At 41.6% G+C, this 14,377-nt stretch overlaps 1 protein-coding gene across 4 annotated transcripts in view; it reads right to left on the bottom strand.

Annotated features, from left to right (window-relative positions):
- The window catches only part of hdac9b (histone deacetylase 9b), a 40,947-nt gene that overhangs the window by 12,809 nt on the left and 13,761 nt on the right, over window positions 1-14,377 (bottom strand). For 2 of the 4 annotated variants that reach the window (XM_041044942.1, XM_041044944.1), the window contains exons 1-3: window positions 9,537-10,020; window positions 1,959-2,200; window positions 1,432-1,612 (exon numbers count right to left, since the gene is read on the bottom strand). In XM_041044942.1, coding sequence (XP_040900876.1) covers window positions 1,432-1,612; window positions 1,959-2,200; window positions 9,537-9,645 — 532 coding nt within the window. In that variant the 5' untranslated portion in view covers window positions 9,646-10,020. Of the gene's footprint in view, window positions 1-1,431; window positions 1,613-1,958; window positions 2,201-9,536; window positions 10,021-14,377 lie in introns of those variants that run through there. The other 2 variants (XM_041044943.1, XM_041044945.1) reach the window with 2 other exon arrangements.

The raw sequence follows: 14,377 nt of genomic DNA, 5'->3' as shown, positions 1-14,377 counted from the left end.
AGAAGCAAAGGGATTGGGGTCACCCTAGGGCTATGACTCATGATATATTATTGCCTAGAGAATATTATAAATCTGACGTTAACTGCTACTGCAGCTTGGAGATTTTTCTCATCTGTTTTCATATATCACATTTAACTTATTGCTGGAATTCAAAACTGTCCTGATTTACTAAAAAGTATTTTTCTCTAGAATCTCTTCTGACTGAGTTTGCTTCATCTTCTTGGGCGCCTACAACTTATGTAGGAAGATCTCCCCCTAGTGGTGTAAGAGCTCTATATTGGCTATATTGGTTTCAAGCTGCTGAAGTGATCCTGCCGAGGGATGTTCTTTCCCATTGGAGGGTTACAGTTGCAGGGCACAGTTTCAAATTACCCAACCCGACAAAGTCATAAATCTAGTCTATTATTAGCTATAAGGTAAAAACAGATATGAAACACTATATCTGAAGCTATTTTCATCGTGCTATTGGGAGATATGTTCTCCTAAAATCTAGGCTTAAATGTCACTGGCCAACCTTATGTCATCAGTTACTGGTTAAGCACCAGGTCATTATCATCCTTATATTGCTGGATATTTCTCTTTATCTGATGAATAAAGTTGATTTGATCCTCCAGGACAGTCAGACCCCATTTTGAAAAGTATTGTCTCCAATTGCAAGAGACATAAAATCAGAGCACTTTGCCCTGCTTATGAATTAGCAATTACATTGTCCCACGCAGCGCAAACACTTAACTGCACATGAATTTTTAAACTATCTAAGTTATCCTGCTGAATATGATCCAATTGAGAGCACCGTTCATCCTGATCAGTGAGAAGAGGTGGTCTTAAAGGGGCTGCCAGATGGCAAATAAATATGGCAATTTAAAACACCCCCTTTAACACAGTACAATATAATTTCATGGCTAAGATATGGCTAATGTGCCTACAAAGGCTATAGTGGACTTTGATTGATGACTTAAATGCTATTAACCTTGCTAAAATACTGTTAGTGTATGAGAAGATTAAAAAGGAAAAATGAAAACTTTGTCAAATGTTATATCAGTAGTTTTTTGGTGCTGGCAGCATGTTAACACTATCAAGCTTGAGGAGCTTCAGTTACAGCCATGCCTATTGCTCTGCATAGCAAAACGAGGACTGAATATTAGTAAATCATAATAATAATGATAACAGAACATGTACACAACTCTGATATGAATATCTGAGTATTTTCTCAGTGCAGTATCCAGCTACAGGAAGCCATTCCTATCCAGCTGTTACATGCATATTTTGCTCAGGCCCCACTCTAAGGTAAATGCATTAAAAAAATGACTGAAAGAGGTGAAGGTTATGATTTCAGGGCCTCATGCTTGCTTTTGCCTGGGGCCCCTCAAAATCACTAATTCCGCCCCTGATGGTAAAGAGACGGTGATGATGGCGGTGTCGAGCTCTTACTCTCTCTGGAGCGCTCCTTGCCCCTGAGGCTGAGGCTGGAAACATGCTGCTCTCGCCGATGCCTCTCCTGCTCCTTCTCCTGCTGGTTCTGCTGCTGCTGCTGCTGCTGTTGCTGCTCCAGACGACGCTCCTTCTCTGCAAGTTCCTGCTGCTGTTTCATGGCCTGGAGCTCCTGCTGGAGCTGAGAAACACGCAGGCCTCAAGTCAGCGTGAGGAGAGCACACTGATAAATGTATTTTTAAAACAGTGACTTTTATGAACTTGTGCAGTCTCTTTGCTGTGATGGACTATTCTGTAAAAACAAAAATCACGCTGCGCTGAAATGTATTGCTCAACACCCTGCCTTGCTGTGCTGAGTTGTTTCTTTCTGCCCACTGTAATGTTGTCCTGAGCTATAATGTTTTCTACTGATCTGCAGTATGCCATGCTGTGTTGTGCTCTGTTGTTCTATATACTGCGGTGCTGTGTTGTGCCACTGTGTACACCGCTGTGCTGTCCTCCATACAACTGCTCAGTGCAATACTGACCTTGAGGTGCTCCTGGAGCTGAGCCTGGTGCTGACGGGTCAACTTCTCATGCTGCTTCTGGAACTCGCTGATCAGTAGCTGCTTCTGGATCTGCTGCTGCTTCTGAATGAGGAGCAGCTCCTGCTGCAGCTGCCTCTCCCACAGTCCTGGGTCCGAGCCTGGCCCCAGCATCCTCAGATCTGTGCGCAGGTCCAAAGGAGATAAGGGCTCCACAGCCAATGGCACGTCTGGCTTAATGTCCACTGAGGGCCACAGAGGGAAGAGCAGAGAGAATAAAAGAGAAAAAGAGATTTGTCAGTTCCAAATTGCACCTTTACCATTATCAGTTCCAATCAGGCACCCAGAGGTGGCTATGTGTAGTGCATCTGTGTACTGCTGGAGAACAAAATGTGTTAAGAGTTAGGAAGGACAGGAAAATTAGATTCCAATTTTTTTTTTAAAAAGTGAAAGGTTTAAAAGTGAAAAAATAAAGACTGAAGGGGAAAGTAAAGGAAAGCTCAGAAGCACAACTTTCTCTTCCATGATCCCCAGAAACCTGCAATTATAATAGTTTCTACAAACAAACACAGGATCACAACCATCAGTGCAGAGTCCGCCGGGAGCAGCTGTATAACAACCTCAATGGACATTTGGCACGAAATGCTGAAGTATTTACATAAATCCTATCTTTCCACTGTTTGATAAATAAATAAAGGGAGTCCTTCTCCCTGTCTCTACTAGGACATCATGCAGATATCCCTTCTTGATATGAATGATTTAATGCAAAGTAGTTTGTGAACCCGTATGTGTTTGTGAATTTGTGATACTGTGATGTTTCTACCTCTGTTCTTGAGTGCAGATGTTTCAGCATTGTGTGCGTTGGTAAGAGCTGCCTTTTGTCTTTGACAACTGCCTCCATTACAAGTAATTGCCAGATACAAAGTGAGAGGGCATCCCTTTGGTCTCCAAGCTCTATATATAGCCTGTTCCACAGAGAAAATCGATTTCCACTTAAGAACATAGGAGACAGGGCTACTTCATCTCTCTATTCCATAGAGGATGATTAGTAATTGTGCAATATTTTTATTTATTCTTTTTATGCTTCTGTTTTAATCCACACTTCTGTATCCAGATGAATTTATGAGCTGGTTTCAGAAAGCATTTTCTGGACAGAATCACATCTTTGAACCAATTTTAGATATTAAATAAGGTATTTAGGCCTACAGTACATTTGGCCAGTGATTAAATAAAAATGTCCAATTCATGGACAAAAAATGACATGTTAGCTATGCTGATCATAGTGTGACATTCAAGGAAGGGTAAGCATTGTCCAGACCGTATAATGTCTCATCCATTTTGAGGCCAAAGAAATATTCAAACCTACTTAAAATTCCAGTGGCTGGAGGGAGATTTATTGAGTGCATTCATTGCCTTAATCTTCTCCAGGGTCACATTTAAGAGAACAAACACAGGCAATGTTACTACACCACCTGTTCTCTGGAAGCATGAGAGAAAAGTAACATGTTACACTTCATACATTCACATAAATAATCTTGTGTCAGTCTGGTCATGCAATTATCCTCATAAACTAAAATAAAATACCAATAAAAAGGAGTTTAAACCTGCCAAAAGAAGCAGAGTCAGTCTACAGCAGCCATCAATTAAGAAGCAGTGCCCTCTTGTTCACTGATGCTGGCGCTTTGTTTTGTCATGTAGCCTGTTTTTCATTGCCACCATTCCATGTGTATGCGGCGGTGATGATTATAAATAGAAACATAAAAGCAAGTGGCGCAATCCTGGTCTGTGACAACCCCCACACCCTAGTATCCACCACCCTAACTTGCCGCTGCCATGGCAACGCTGGCGACGTAATTACGTCTCCCCATCCTGCAGATATCGAGTCTCACTGCATGTCATCTCCTGCCTACAGTGGCAATGTGACATGTTGACTATTATATCAGCTTTTCAGCTCTTATATAAGAAAGGAGTCCCCAGCAGAGACAGGCAGAGAGAGAAAGCATTACAAAACCTTCCAATACACACACACACACACACACACACACACACACAAGCTCTGTAGAAATTCAGTGGCTAAGTGATAAGTTGTCTTAAAACATGTTCAAAGAGTGAAGACAGCTAGAGGGGACTCCCGTGCTGTAATTTTTCTCTCTATGTTCTAAAAACAGCTCCAATCAAATGACAGAGGAGGGCAACGGCTCGGCAGGCGCAGAGAACAGGCACCTGTAGAACAGACCCTTCTCTCCTGACAGGGAATATTAATCTTAGCTTGTAAGTACTTGACAAAGGACTCTTTTTGTAGCGGGCGCTGTTCCAGGGGCAGCCGTGAACCTGTGAACCATTGAAGGGCTCAGAGAGTCAGACAGCCTTAGTGCTACTTTTGCCTAATGGACCTAAATATAGCAACAAAAACACCTGCTGCCTGGGAGAATTTGCCACTGTGATATCTAATTAATCTCATATTTCATTCCGTACCCTCACTGTGACTGGCATTAAGGATCTCCACTTTGATCAGCACATCAAGCTGAGCCTCCATCAGAAAATCTCAGACAATGGTTTAACAGGATGTGAAGGAGGAGGAATAGGAGGAGGTGTGAAAGCTTAAGCCACCTTTGATAACCAAGGCTGTATGAAATGGCCCTTGAGGAAACCACAACAGCCTCATGTGTCTGTTCTATTCTTGTTCACTCTCTGTTCACTGTGATGGCAAGAGTAACGCTGGATGGAATGACAACGTTGCGGGAACATAATAAGGTCCTAAAGGTAGAAAGGCATTGTTCGAGCTCTGCTGAAGCCTCCATCTAATGTATAATTTACAACTTACACTCTTCGTGATTGACGTTATTCTCTGTGCTGATTGAAACACAGAGAAAAGGTCAAAATATGCCTCTGTCTACGTACTTTACTCAACCACAGAATACGTCAGACCATCGCATTTACTGCCACCAATTTACAGATGACAGATATAAGTCAAATGCACCCTGAAAGTACCTGAAACTAAAATGTACTGTTTCTGTTTTACAAAAATACTCCTAAGGCAAAGGAGAATACGGAACCACCAGTAACTAGGGCTAAATATAAATGCTTTTCTGAGCAGGGTCTTAATATAGACAATGTGCGAAAGACTGTCACAGTTGTGAGGCCGCCTGCTCAATTTAACACGGGCAAAAATAAAAGCGCAGTGTTGCATTTATGTAACTTTCAGGTCATTTCTGAAATGATCACTCACAAAAAAAGAGGCTGCCATTTCAGGTTCAGTGTTTCCGTAGTACCACTGGCGATCATGACCCCTGATATGCAAACTTTGTCCCGGGTGAAAGTGACGCGTCTCCTGATTGGTGGAAAGTGCACAGAAGTGTCTCTAGGCACTGGTAAACAAGAGATTTATGAATGACAGGTCCCAAATTTGTTTTTAGCACAAGGGTGCGACAAGCACCCTGCCCCATGCCCAAATTCCTCCCTGCGGAGGGCCTGCCAGGGGGGGATTGGGTGACTCATGGCCTGTGACCACACTCTCACTGCAGCGTCGCACCGCCAGTGTTCCCAAAGTGTTTATTTCTATAACCGATCTGCCTCTCATTAGCCTTGGTGGTGGTTGGAGTGACAATCACAGCCTTAATTTGAGATGTTGAATGGCTGTCTTTTTTTTGCCTCAGGCCACATTAGCGGTCTTCCCACCCTGGAGGGAGAACAGACGCACATCACCAGTGACATTACTATTACATGTGATATGTCTGAAATACAGAGATACATAGATTAAAACATTATCAACATAAGCCATCGTGCAGACTCCTGCTGGACTTTACCGGTTTTAAAAAACACCTTGACATTTCAGTGTAATCTTTTTTATTTTATTCCACTCACACATAAACTGACACCTAATGTGAGAATGGAGACATTAACACTGTAAACATTATGGCGCTGAATATAAATGGTGCAGCTATTCTTACACCTTAACAAGTTAGGTGGCACCTAGAGGCACTTTTTGATATCACTGAATAAGGCTAATAATATTCAGATTTCATCATTAGAAAGAAAGAAAAAACTTAAATGCTGCACACAGAACATGTGGTGTTTGGTGTTGAAAGGTAGGTGTTGATAATAAAATAATTTTACTTATGAAAAATTATTAACATAAATGTTTATTCAGGCATTTAAGCTTAGTGAAGTTGTTTTTCAGTAATAACACATATGTACCATGAGAGCAAAAGTTTGCTTCTTAACTAATTTACTACTTGATCCTAATATTTCTGTAACAGTTTTGCAATACTTATATTTGCAGTCTAAGAAGTACAAGCCTATGAGCAGATTTTCCTTTTCATTAGGCTCCGTCTCAAATCTTCCGCAGCAAATAAACAGTATAAAAATGTATGTATATACAACGTTTCATTTGCAGATTTTCCGCTTGTAAGCTTTAGTGAATTAAGACCAGCACAACTGCACCAAAACATCACCGCAATTTAAGGTGAAGTTCATCTCTAGTACTGGAGAACCCGTTGCTCCATCAGCGTTCCAGTGAAACATGTTAGTGTGTCCAAAGGATAGGTGTTCAGCATCGTAATCCAACGTGACACTGACCATAGATCATCATCCTTAGTGTATATTTTATAACTGCTTAGCCAGTGTTGTCAAGCTTTGTGTTTACACTGTAAACATGTATGTTGTGAGCATTTAGTGTGCAATAGAGATGGTTGCTGAACTAAATTCCCAATCTGACAGTATAAATAGAACCAGAGATACAGAAGATGTTTGAGGGCAAAAATAAGCTGATGCTTCGGACTGCAATGTGGTGCTGGATCTCTCATTAAGTGCCTTGTTATTTTGAGCAGCTGGCATGTCTAAAGCAGGAAACAGGTCTTTATTTTTAAGACTCAGGCTCGTCCTTGCAGCTGAGCCAGAGCTGAGGCTTACAGGCTATGTGCTAACAAAGAGATCTGAGCTGAGCTGAACCACCACAGGACTTTTACCGAGGGGAGCCAGGGGTCCAATCATTACCTGTCCTGCCATCATGCCGAGCTGTCTTACAAAACAACAACACACAAAAATGACATCTCCTAAACCTCCACCCACAGACAAAGACAGAGAAAAAAAAAAACTGAAAACTGTAGGTGTCCCTGTGTCAGGATTGTATCTGGCACCAAATCCCAGAGTCAATAAAATCCCTGATAAATCAATCAGTGAGAGTAAATTATCTTAATGCCCTGAGCTACACCAAACCCTCCAACCCTTAGTATTACTGACAAAACAGAAGCTGTTAAGCTGTGCTTTTCTACAACATGCCTACTGAGGGACACAGAAAAAAAATAAAAAAAATATGCAAGAAGAACTACAAATTTTTATTTGGGCTTTTTGTTCAACATGCTCTTCACTTTACTATTACTAATGGTTTATAATAATATGTTACTTCATTCTTATCATGAGCAATTGTTAAGCGATACTAAAACAAAATCACATATTCTTTTGTATTATTTTACATGGGCTCTTTAGCAGTGAGCACTTGAAACACGGACGGTGAATAGATACAGGATACAGACAAGAGGACTTGAAAGGTGCAGCATTATTACTGTCTGAAAGGTCCCTATTGAAGGGAGCTTGCATGATATTTTACATGATATTTTGCACTCAGGGGGAACTAATTAGTTTTCCCTGGTTGAAGAGCACATCTGAGGGCCGATTTCATCAGAACTTTGATGTTACTGACACTAATCAAAACAAAAATGTGATTATGCCCTTTATTTTCATGTTCTACTTGAAATGTAACAGCAGAGAAGCAGAGTGTCACACAAAATGTCAAGAAGTTTGCTTTAGAAAACAATCTACAAATAATGTATTTAGCTGACACAAGGATCTCTTCACCCATAATATTCATGACAAAAGATTAATGTGCCAAAACAGTGATAATAATGAACCCATCCCCCAGGTCTGACCTACAGGCAATGTGTCTGCTCTAGTAACAACACTTACATGACACCCAGTGAACTCGTACAAAAGCATCCCGGAGTAGCATTTTAGACAGATAACATTAGTCACTGTCAAGTGATTTACTATAAAGTGGAAAGAACAAATTAAACTGGTGAATTTTCCATAAATATCTGTTCCAAACCGCTGTTATATCAGGAGCATGCCGAGATGGAATGATAACGCACAGACGCCTAATCTTAGCAGGCTAATGCCATAAGCTGAAAATAACTCACCTAAGAATAGCTGACCCACAGAATAAGCAAGGAGCCCGAATTCAGGCGCTCGGTATATCTGTTGTTTGGCTCACAGGCCGCTAAGACAGTGCAGCCCCGATCGTCAAATAACCTGCTCTATTGACAGAGATGGAATGTGTCACGTCCCTGTCATCCTCCTGTTTTATTTTTAAATCTCCTCACGTTTATCCCACTGCCAGTGGATGTTTTCAGTCACCAATTTTGCTTGCCTGAAATCTGACTTAAGGCTGTGTTTTTTATTCTATTTTATTTTATTTTTGATGTGAGAGTTTTAACTTGTCATTTACACCAAAAAATACTGAGCTCATAGTGCAAAAACAATATGTAAATGCACATTTAACAATTTGTTTAAATTATTCAACATCATGTTTTCCAATCTTGCTGTAGGATAACTGTAGACAGTGTGGTTACAACTCATACATCATAGTATATTTTTGAGTAAATTTAGCACTCACATGACTCAATCTGCACTTTGTCGTTAAACGTGTTTCTGAGCAGCCCACACCATAACGTTTTCGTGGAACACAATGCTTCAACTCTAAACTAATTTCCAGAGACAACTCACACAGTTATCGTTATACACATGCTAAAAGAAAAAAAAGAAAGAATCAAAGCAAATAAGGTGTGACTCATCTTGAGTCAATACAATGAATAGACATTACTCATACTGATGTCAGCCATGTACTCCTCAATTCAATACTCTGGTCAAAAATAGAACAGTCAATGTCTGTGGTAAATATCCTGAGAGAAACCTTTCAGTTGTCCCCTCAGTATTTCTCTCACAGTTTTTCCTGTTCCCTGAAAAGTGCACACTGACATGGAAGCTCGCAAAACACAACACGCCTTTCATGTTCACAGTGACTCATTTCAGGCAAGAAGAGCATGGGAATAGTGTTAACACATTTCCTCCTCTTAGTAGAAAAACAACGCTCTATGCATGTTTGAACATATTAGGATAGGCAGCACTTTTTAGCTCATTGCAAAGCAGCTTTTAACACAGATTAAAGTAACAATCCCTCTGAGAAGCACAATTCATAAAGCAGCGTAGTTCATCACGAGAGTAAATACCTTGATTCAGGAAGAAGTGCCTGATCCTACCACGTTGCTGTGCTGAGAAGCTTTGACTTCTCTTTTCACACAGAATGAGCGACCAGCTGAGCGCAAAGAGTTGAGAGTACGTGAGAGAGGGAGAGAGGGACAGAGTGAACGTGTGCGAGAGAGGCACAGAGGATGTGAGATAGCAGAGAAGTACGAACGCATTCAGAAACAAGGATTGGAATGCAAAGAAAGGGGGAGGGAAAAAAACAGAGAAGGGTAAAAACTGAGATTCCTCAAGAGGAGTAGAAACACCGGGCTGTGTGATCACCTGAGTTGTTCACGTTGTGCATCTTGCTCTGGTTGGGGAGCTGCTGGTGTCCAACGCGCCCCTCTGTTGTGGAGAAACTTGACTCGCCCTCGTAAATCGTCTGCAGCATACTCCACTCAGCGCTCAGGTCTCATCGCAAGCCTTGCGTTTCCTGTCACCAAGAGCCACCCCTCAGCCACTCAGGGGAGAGACCACGACAACAGGCAACTCTCTCCCTTCCTCTGCCTCCTCCTCTGAGAAACCACTCTCACTGTAGAGCAATAACACAAACTGCACACTCTCTCTGCAGGCTCCCGGTGCCCTGCCTTAGTCTGGTCCAAACAGTAACACAGTGTTAGGAGAACAGAGTCCAGCTTTTTCCTTTTTTTTCTCCCTTATCTGCCTCTCTCCCTATTTCTCTGCAGGCTGTGGCTTTTTCTCTTCTCAGCAAAGTGTCTGAGCCGAGACTGAGAAAAATGTAAAGCTGAGTTGCTAGGAAAGCCGTGTACCAACGTACTGAGCGCCTCGCTGAGGCAGTAATGCAAGCCAGGGAGGGAGCAAGCTTCATTTGCATGTGAATCAACAACTGCGTGGCCCACAGGTGACAGAAATAGAACAATGGCCAGCCCTGGCTAAAAATAGGTCAGGCGAGGCACGGGGATTGGAGCAGCATTGATGCGTTTAAAAATACCACACCAAACACAGCTGTCTTCTTCAGCTCCTGCCAGAAGGCATGTCTCCTGACTCCCTCTCTGCAGATGGAGGCTTGATTCCTCTGTCTCTCTCATTTCTGATTTGTTGAACCAGTCTCTCTCACTCATTCTATTTATGTCTTCATTTTGTTCTCTCAGGTACATGGGTGGAATGATCTATTTTTACCTTGATGTACTAAAAGAGCCACATAAAAACTTTGCATCTATGCAGCACACGTTATGCCACAGGATTTTCTAAAATGGCTGTTGTCTTTTATGTGATTCACAAAAACATTAAAAAAAATACTGCATTTAGAAATTTTTTTGGCAAACAGATTATTTTGATATATTTCGAGAAACACAACCAAACACAAATGCAACAGCATTTTTGGGTAAAATCTGACAAGATGTATTAAGTCAAATGAGACACTAAATGAACACTGCGCTCATTGAAGTGAAACCTCACTGCGTTAGCTCAGTGTATGTGTGGGGTTCAGTGTGTATCCAGGGCAGTGCTGCTACTCAGGAAGCATGCTTTCAGCTAGCTAGCCAAGGAAGCCAACTGTAAGATGCCATAACAGCCTGATCGTAATTACATAAACCCCTCAAACTGTGTCAAGAACACCTCTCCAGGATTACACATCCCATTTCCTTGAAATACCCTTGATGCTATTTGACGGTGGATTTGAAAAAATAACATACAAAATGCTACAGTACACATGTGCATACATCTGCAGAACTCAAATACAGCACAAAGTAGCAACATGGAAGGACTTTTTCAATTAATATTACAACCCAAACTGGCCAAGATCCATAATTAATATAATCTGACTCCAGCCCATAAAAGTCAAGTCAAATGTTCTATCTGACCACTGATGTAGGGCTGGGTTTGTGGCCAAGCAGCCTGTGCCTTTAAATTTTTCATCTTCCTTCATAATTTGACCTGTCCCCCAGCCAGGGGCGTGGAGCCAGCACAGCTATTTTTAGGTCCTGAGCTCTGACGACTGGGCTACAGAGACACAGAGAAGGAGTTTTACTGTGTTGTTTCAGCTGGACAAACATTTAACCCCTCAATCCTTTTATCACAGCACAACCAAGAAGCCAAGAAGGAAATGCACAGCTTGCAGGCTCGCCCCAGACATAAAACAACTCTGAGGCTAACGTATGATACATGTTGTGTAACTTGATTGCACATAAACAGAGATGACAGGGACTATGCATGCATTCATTTTTATTTTATGATTACATCTCGGTTATGTAAAAACTAAAATAAATAACTAGACTAATTAATTTTTTTGTCTTGGACTCATCTGTGTAAGAGCTGAAAGCATGATTTTCCCCAAATAGTCACAGAAGAAACAAACTATCTGTTAAATTATCAATAAATAATAACTAAAAAAACAAAAAAACAAAAACACATTTAGCCAGCTCCTGATCTTTGTGAATTAGTTTTGGTATTCAAGTAGGATAAGATGGTGTGAGCGATAACAAGCTTTCATGTCCAAGGTAATGGTGGCTAAAGACCCAGAGCTCCATCTGTCACTGTATCTGTCAGAGCAGGCAAGCTCTGACCCTGCAGACTGACCTCAACGCAGGCTAAGGCATAATTGATCAAAAGAGGAAGTAAGGTTGTCACATGAATGACAATTATCATGATCATGGAATCCCTATTTATATAACATGACAAAGTGACTGTCTGAAACTTGACCAAATCCTAAAATTAAAAGCTCAGGACATATTTTGAAATGTTCCTGTGGTTTTTCACTGTTGCACAATAAAATTATTGGGTAAAACTACTATATGTTGCAAGCTCATGGGCTATTTTGCCATTTAATTCTGAAATGTTCATATCTGGATTTGTTTTATTATTTATTGTCTTTTTTTTTTTTTTTTACTGTTGTTTTCATTAATTGGTTGTTTACAAAATGCAGTGCACAGTATACAGAGATTTGTGCTTTAATTTGTCTTATAAAACCAAGAAATCAAACTGAGTTCTCTGCACTTGTAAGTAAATAATTAGTTTCTAGTATTGTGTTTAAATAAAACCTCGGTCAACCTGACCTACTGCTCCAAACAAGAAAACAATGACACTGGGACATGTTAGTAGCGATTAACCTACACTTTTTATTTATAACTAGCTTCCTGAGGCTGATGAGGGATTGTGGGATTGGAAATAGGCAGGGTCCAGTAAACCTGCAATGTGGCAAGCCCATTATAGCTCCTACTGCGTCACTGGCGGCCTTTGTCTACTTTAGTCCTATTAAAGCATTTAAGTGTGAACGTCAGCGTCCCTGCTGGAGAGCCACTCCGCTCTGCTCTTCGGGGCCAGGGCTCGACTGTCTGTCACCTCCCTCATATCAAACACAACCTCTCTGTGCCTGTGTGTGTGTGTGTCAGTGTCTGCGTACGTGCGTGTGTGTATGTTTTGACATCAGAGCACCGACGTGGAGTGGGGGAATATTAGAGATGAGGGAACAAGTGGGCCAGAGTGGTGATGTGCCCTTAGCACTTTCTAAATTTAAATGAAAGGCCATTATAGCCTATTTTAAAGAGCAAGCGATGTCAGTATACATACTCACATGCATCCACACACATCTTTGTCATGTTGTTTACTCCAACTTAGCCAATTCAAATGATCTATTGGGACTAGAAATATAACAAAGAGATACTTCCCGCTATGGTGCTTCAGCTCTTTCCGTTCTATTTCAAGAAACTGTGGTCATAACCTGGAGACTTGTTTTTTTTCCTCCTAAATAAGCCTACTCACATTACCACAATTACTGTACCAGTTCCAAATCAACTCCCAAAGTTCTGTGGCTTAATCACCATAGCACTGCTGCCTTGTGACACACTGTGCATGATGAAACCCAGCAGGGAGGCAGACTGGAGAAGGAAGGGAGCTCGACTTAAGTGTTGCAACAGATACGAGGGGTGGACAAACAGCGCTCTTTACAACTAATTTGATCCGGCTAAAAAATGTTTTGTTCCCCTTAATAACGGATGATCCATGTGTGGGAGGGAATGAGTCAGCCATGTTTTGTTGTTCCGTGTTCTCTGAACTTCAAAGCCCCCATGTATCTCTGGGGGGGTGGGGGTTGTCTGTTAAAATAAATAAACAATAAACTGATCACATAGGCCTCTAACATGATCTTAATTGGCATACATGTTTATTAGAATCTGTTTTAATGGAATTATTTTTGATCCCATCTCTCTGCCTTCCTACCTACTGCTTGTCTTCCTGTGTGCATGCAGGGTTTCATCATGCCACCCTGGGAGGACTGTGGCGGATGTGATCATTGTCAGGTGCTTATTCCTCCAGTCAGAGGGGATCTTCCTCCCATGAGAGGGGCTGCATACTAACAGCAACTTCTGACGTAAACATGCCCCCCTCCACCTCTGCCTCCCACACCCACCCACACACACACACACACACACACACACACACGGTCCCCTCAGTTTCTTCTCTCTGGTGGCCAGCTCGCAGCTCTGAGGGCAGCCCTGGTACAGGAGGGAAATTACCTCTCCACACCAATTACCTCAGTGCCTGCCATCTTACTTACATCAGCCCCTGATGAGTCACCACTTCTAACTGTGGAAGAGTTCCTAGATCAATTTAGGGAGTGAAGCCATGGCACGTTGCAGCTGCAGTCTCTGTATGTGGAACATAGCATGCACTGCTGGCAACCAAGCTCAGCCATTATACCTGCTAAAAGCCAAGGGTAAAGTTTTGTCACTTCAAAAAGCCCATTTTCCGTTTACCTTGCGGTCAGTCTCATAAAAGCACAAAGGCACTACAACTGTTGATTTGATGGTAAAATCCAATTAGTCTGTACATCTGGATGTGTTATGTGAGTGTGCTTCCCCGCTAATGATTTGGGCTCTCTTGCTTTTATTGGGTTACTCTGTCTGGCATCCTGTGGTATTTCCTGTTGGACTTTCAGGGTGATATAGAGCGCACTTAACAGGTTGGATCAAATAACATGAAAAAGCATATAAAGGCAGTCATGTTTAGTGCTTAATCTTGAAAAACTGCCAACAAAGTTTTGCAACGCAGCTAATAATAACACAGGAAAATGGAGCCCAAACAGCTTTATGTGTTCCTCTCTATCTCTTATGAGAAACACCGAATATAAAAAAGACAGAGATGGTACTATTCAAAGGGAGAGATGA

This window comes from Toxotes jaculatrix, chromosome 8 (assembly GCF_017976425.1).
Source record: "Toxotes jaculatrix isolate fToxJac2 chromosome 8, fToxJac2.pri, whole genome shotgun sequence".
NCBI classification, from domain to species: Eukaryota; Metazoa; Chordata; class Actinopteri; family Toxotidae; genus Toxotes; species Toxotes jaculatrix.
Note: the sequence above shows the minus strand (reverse complement) of the source record. Positions and strands in the feature narration are given on the sequence as shown.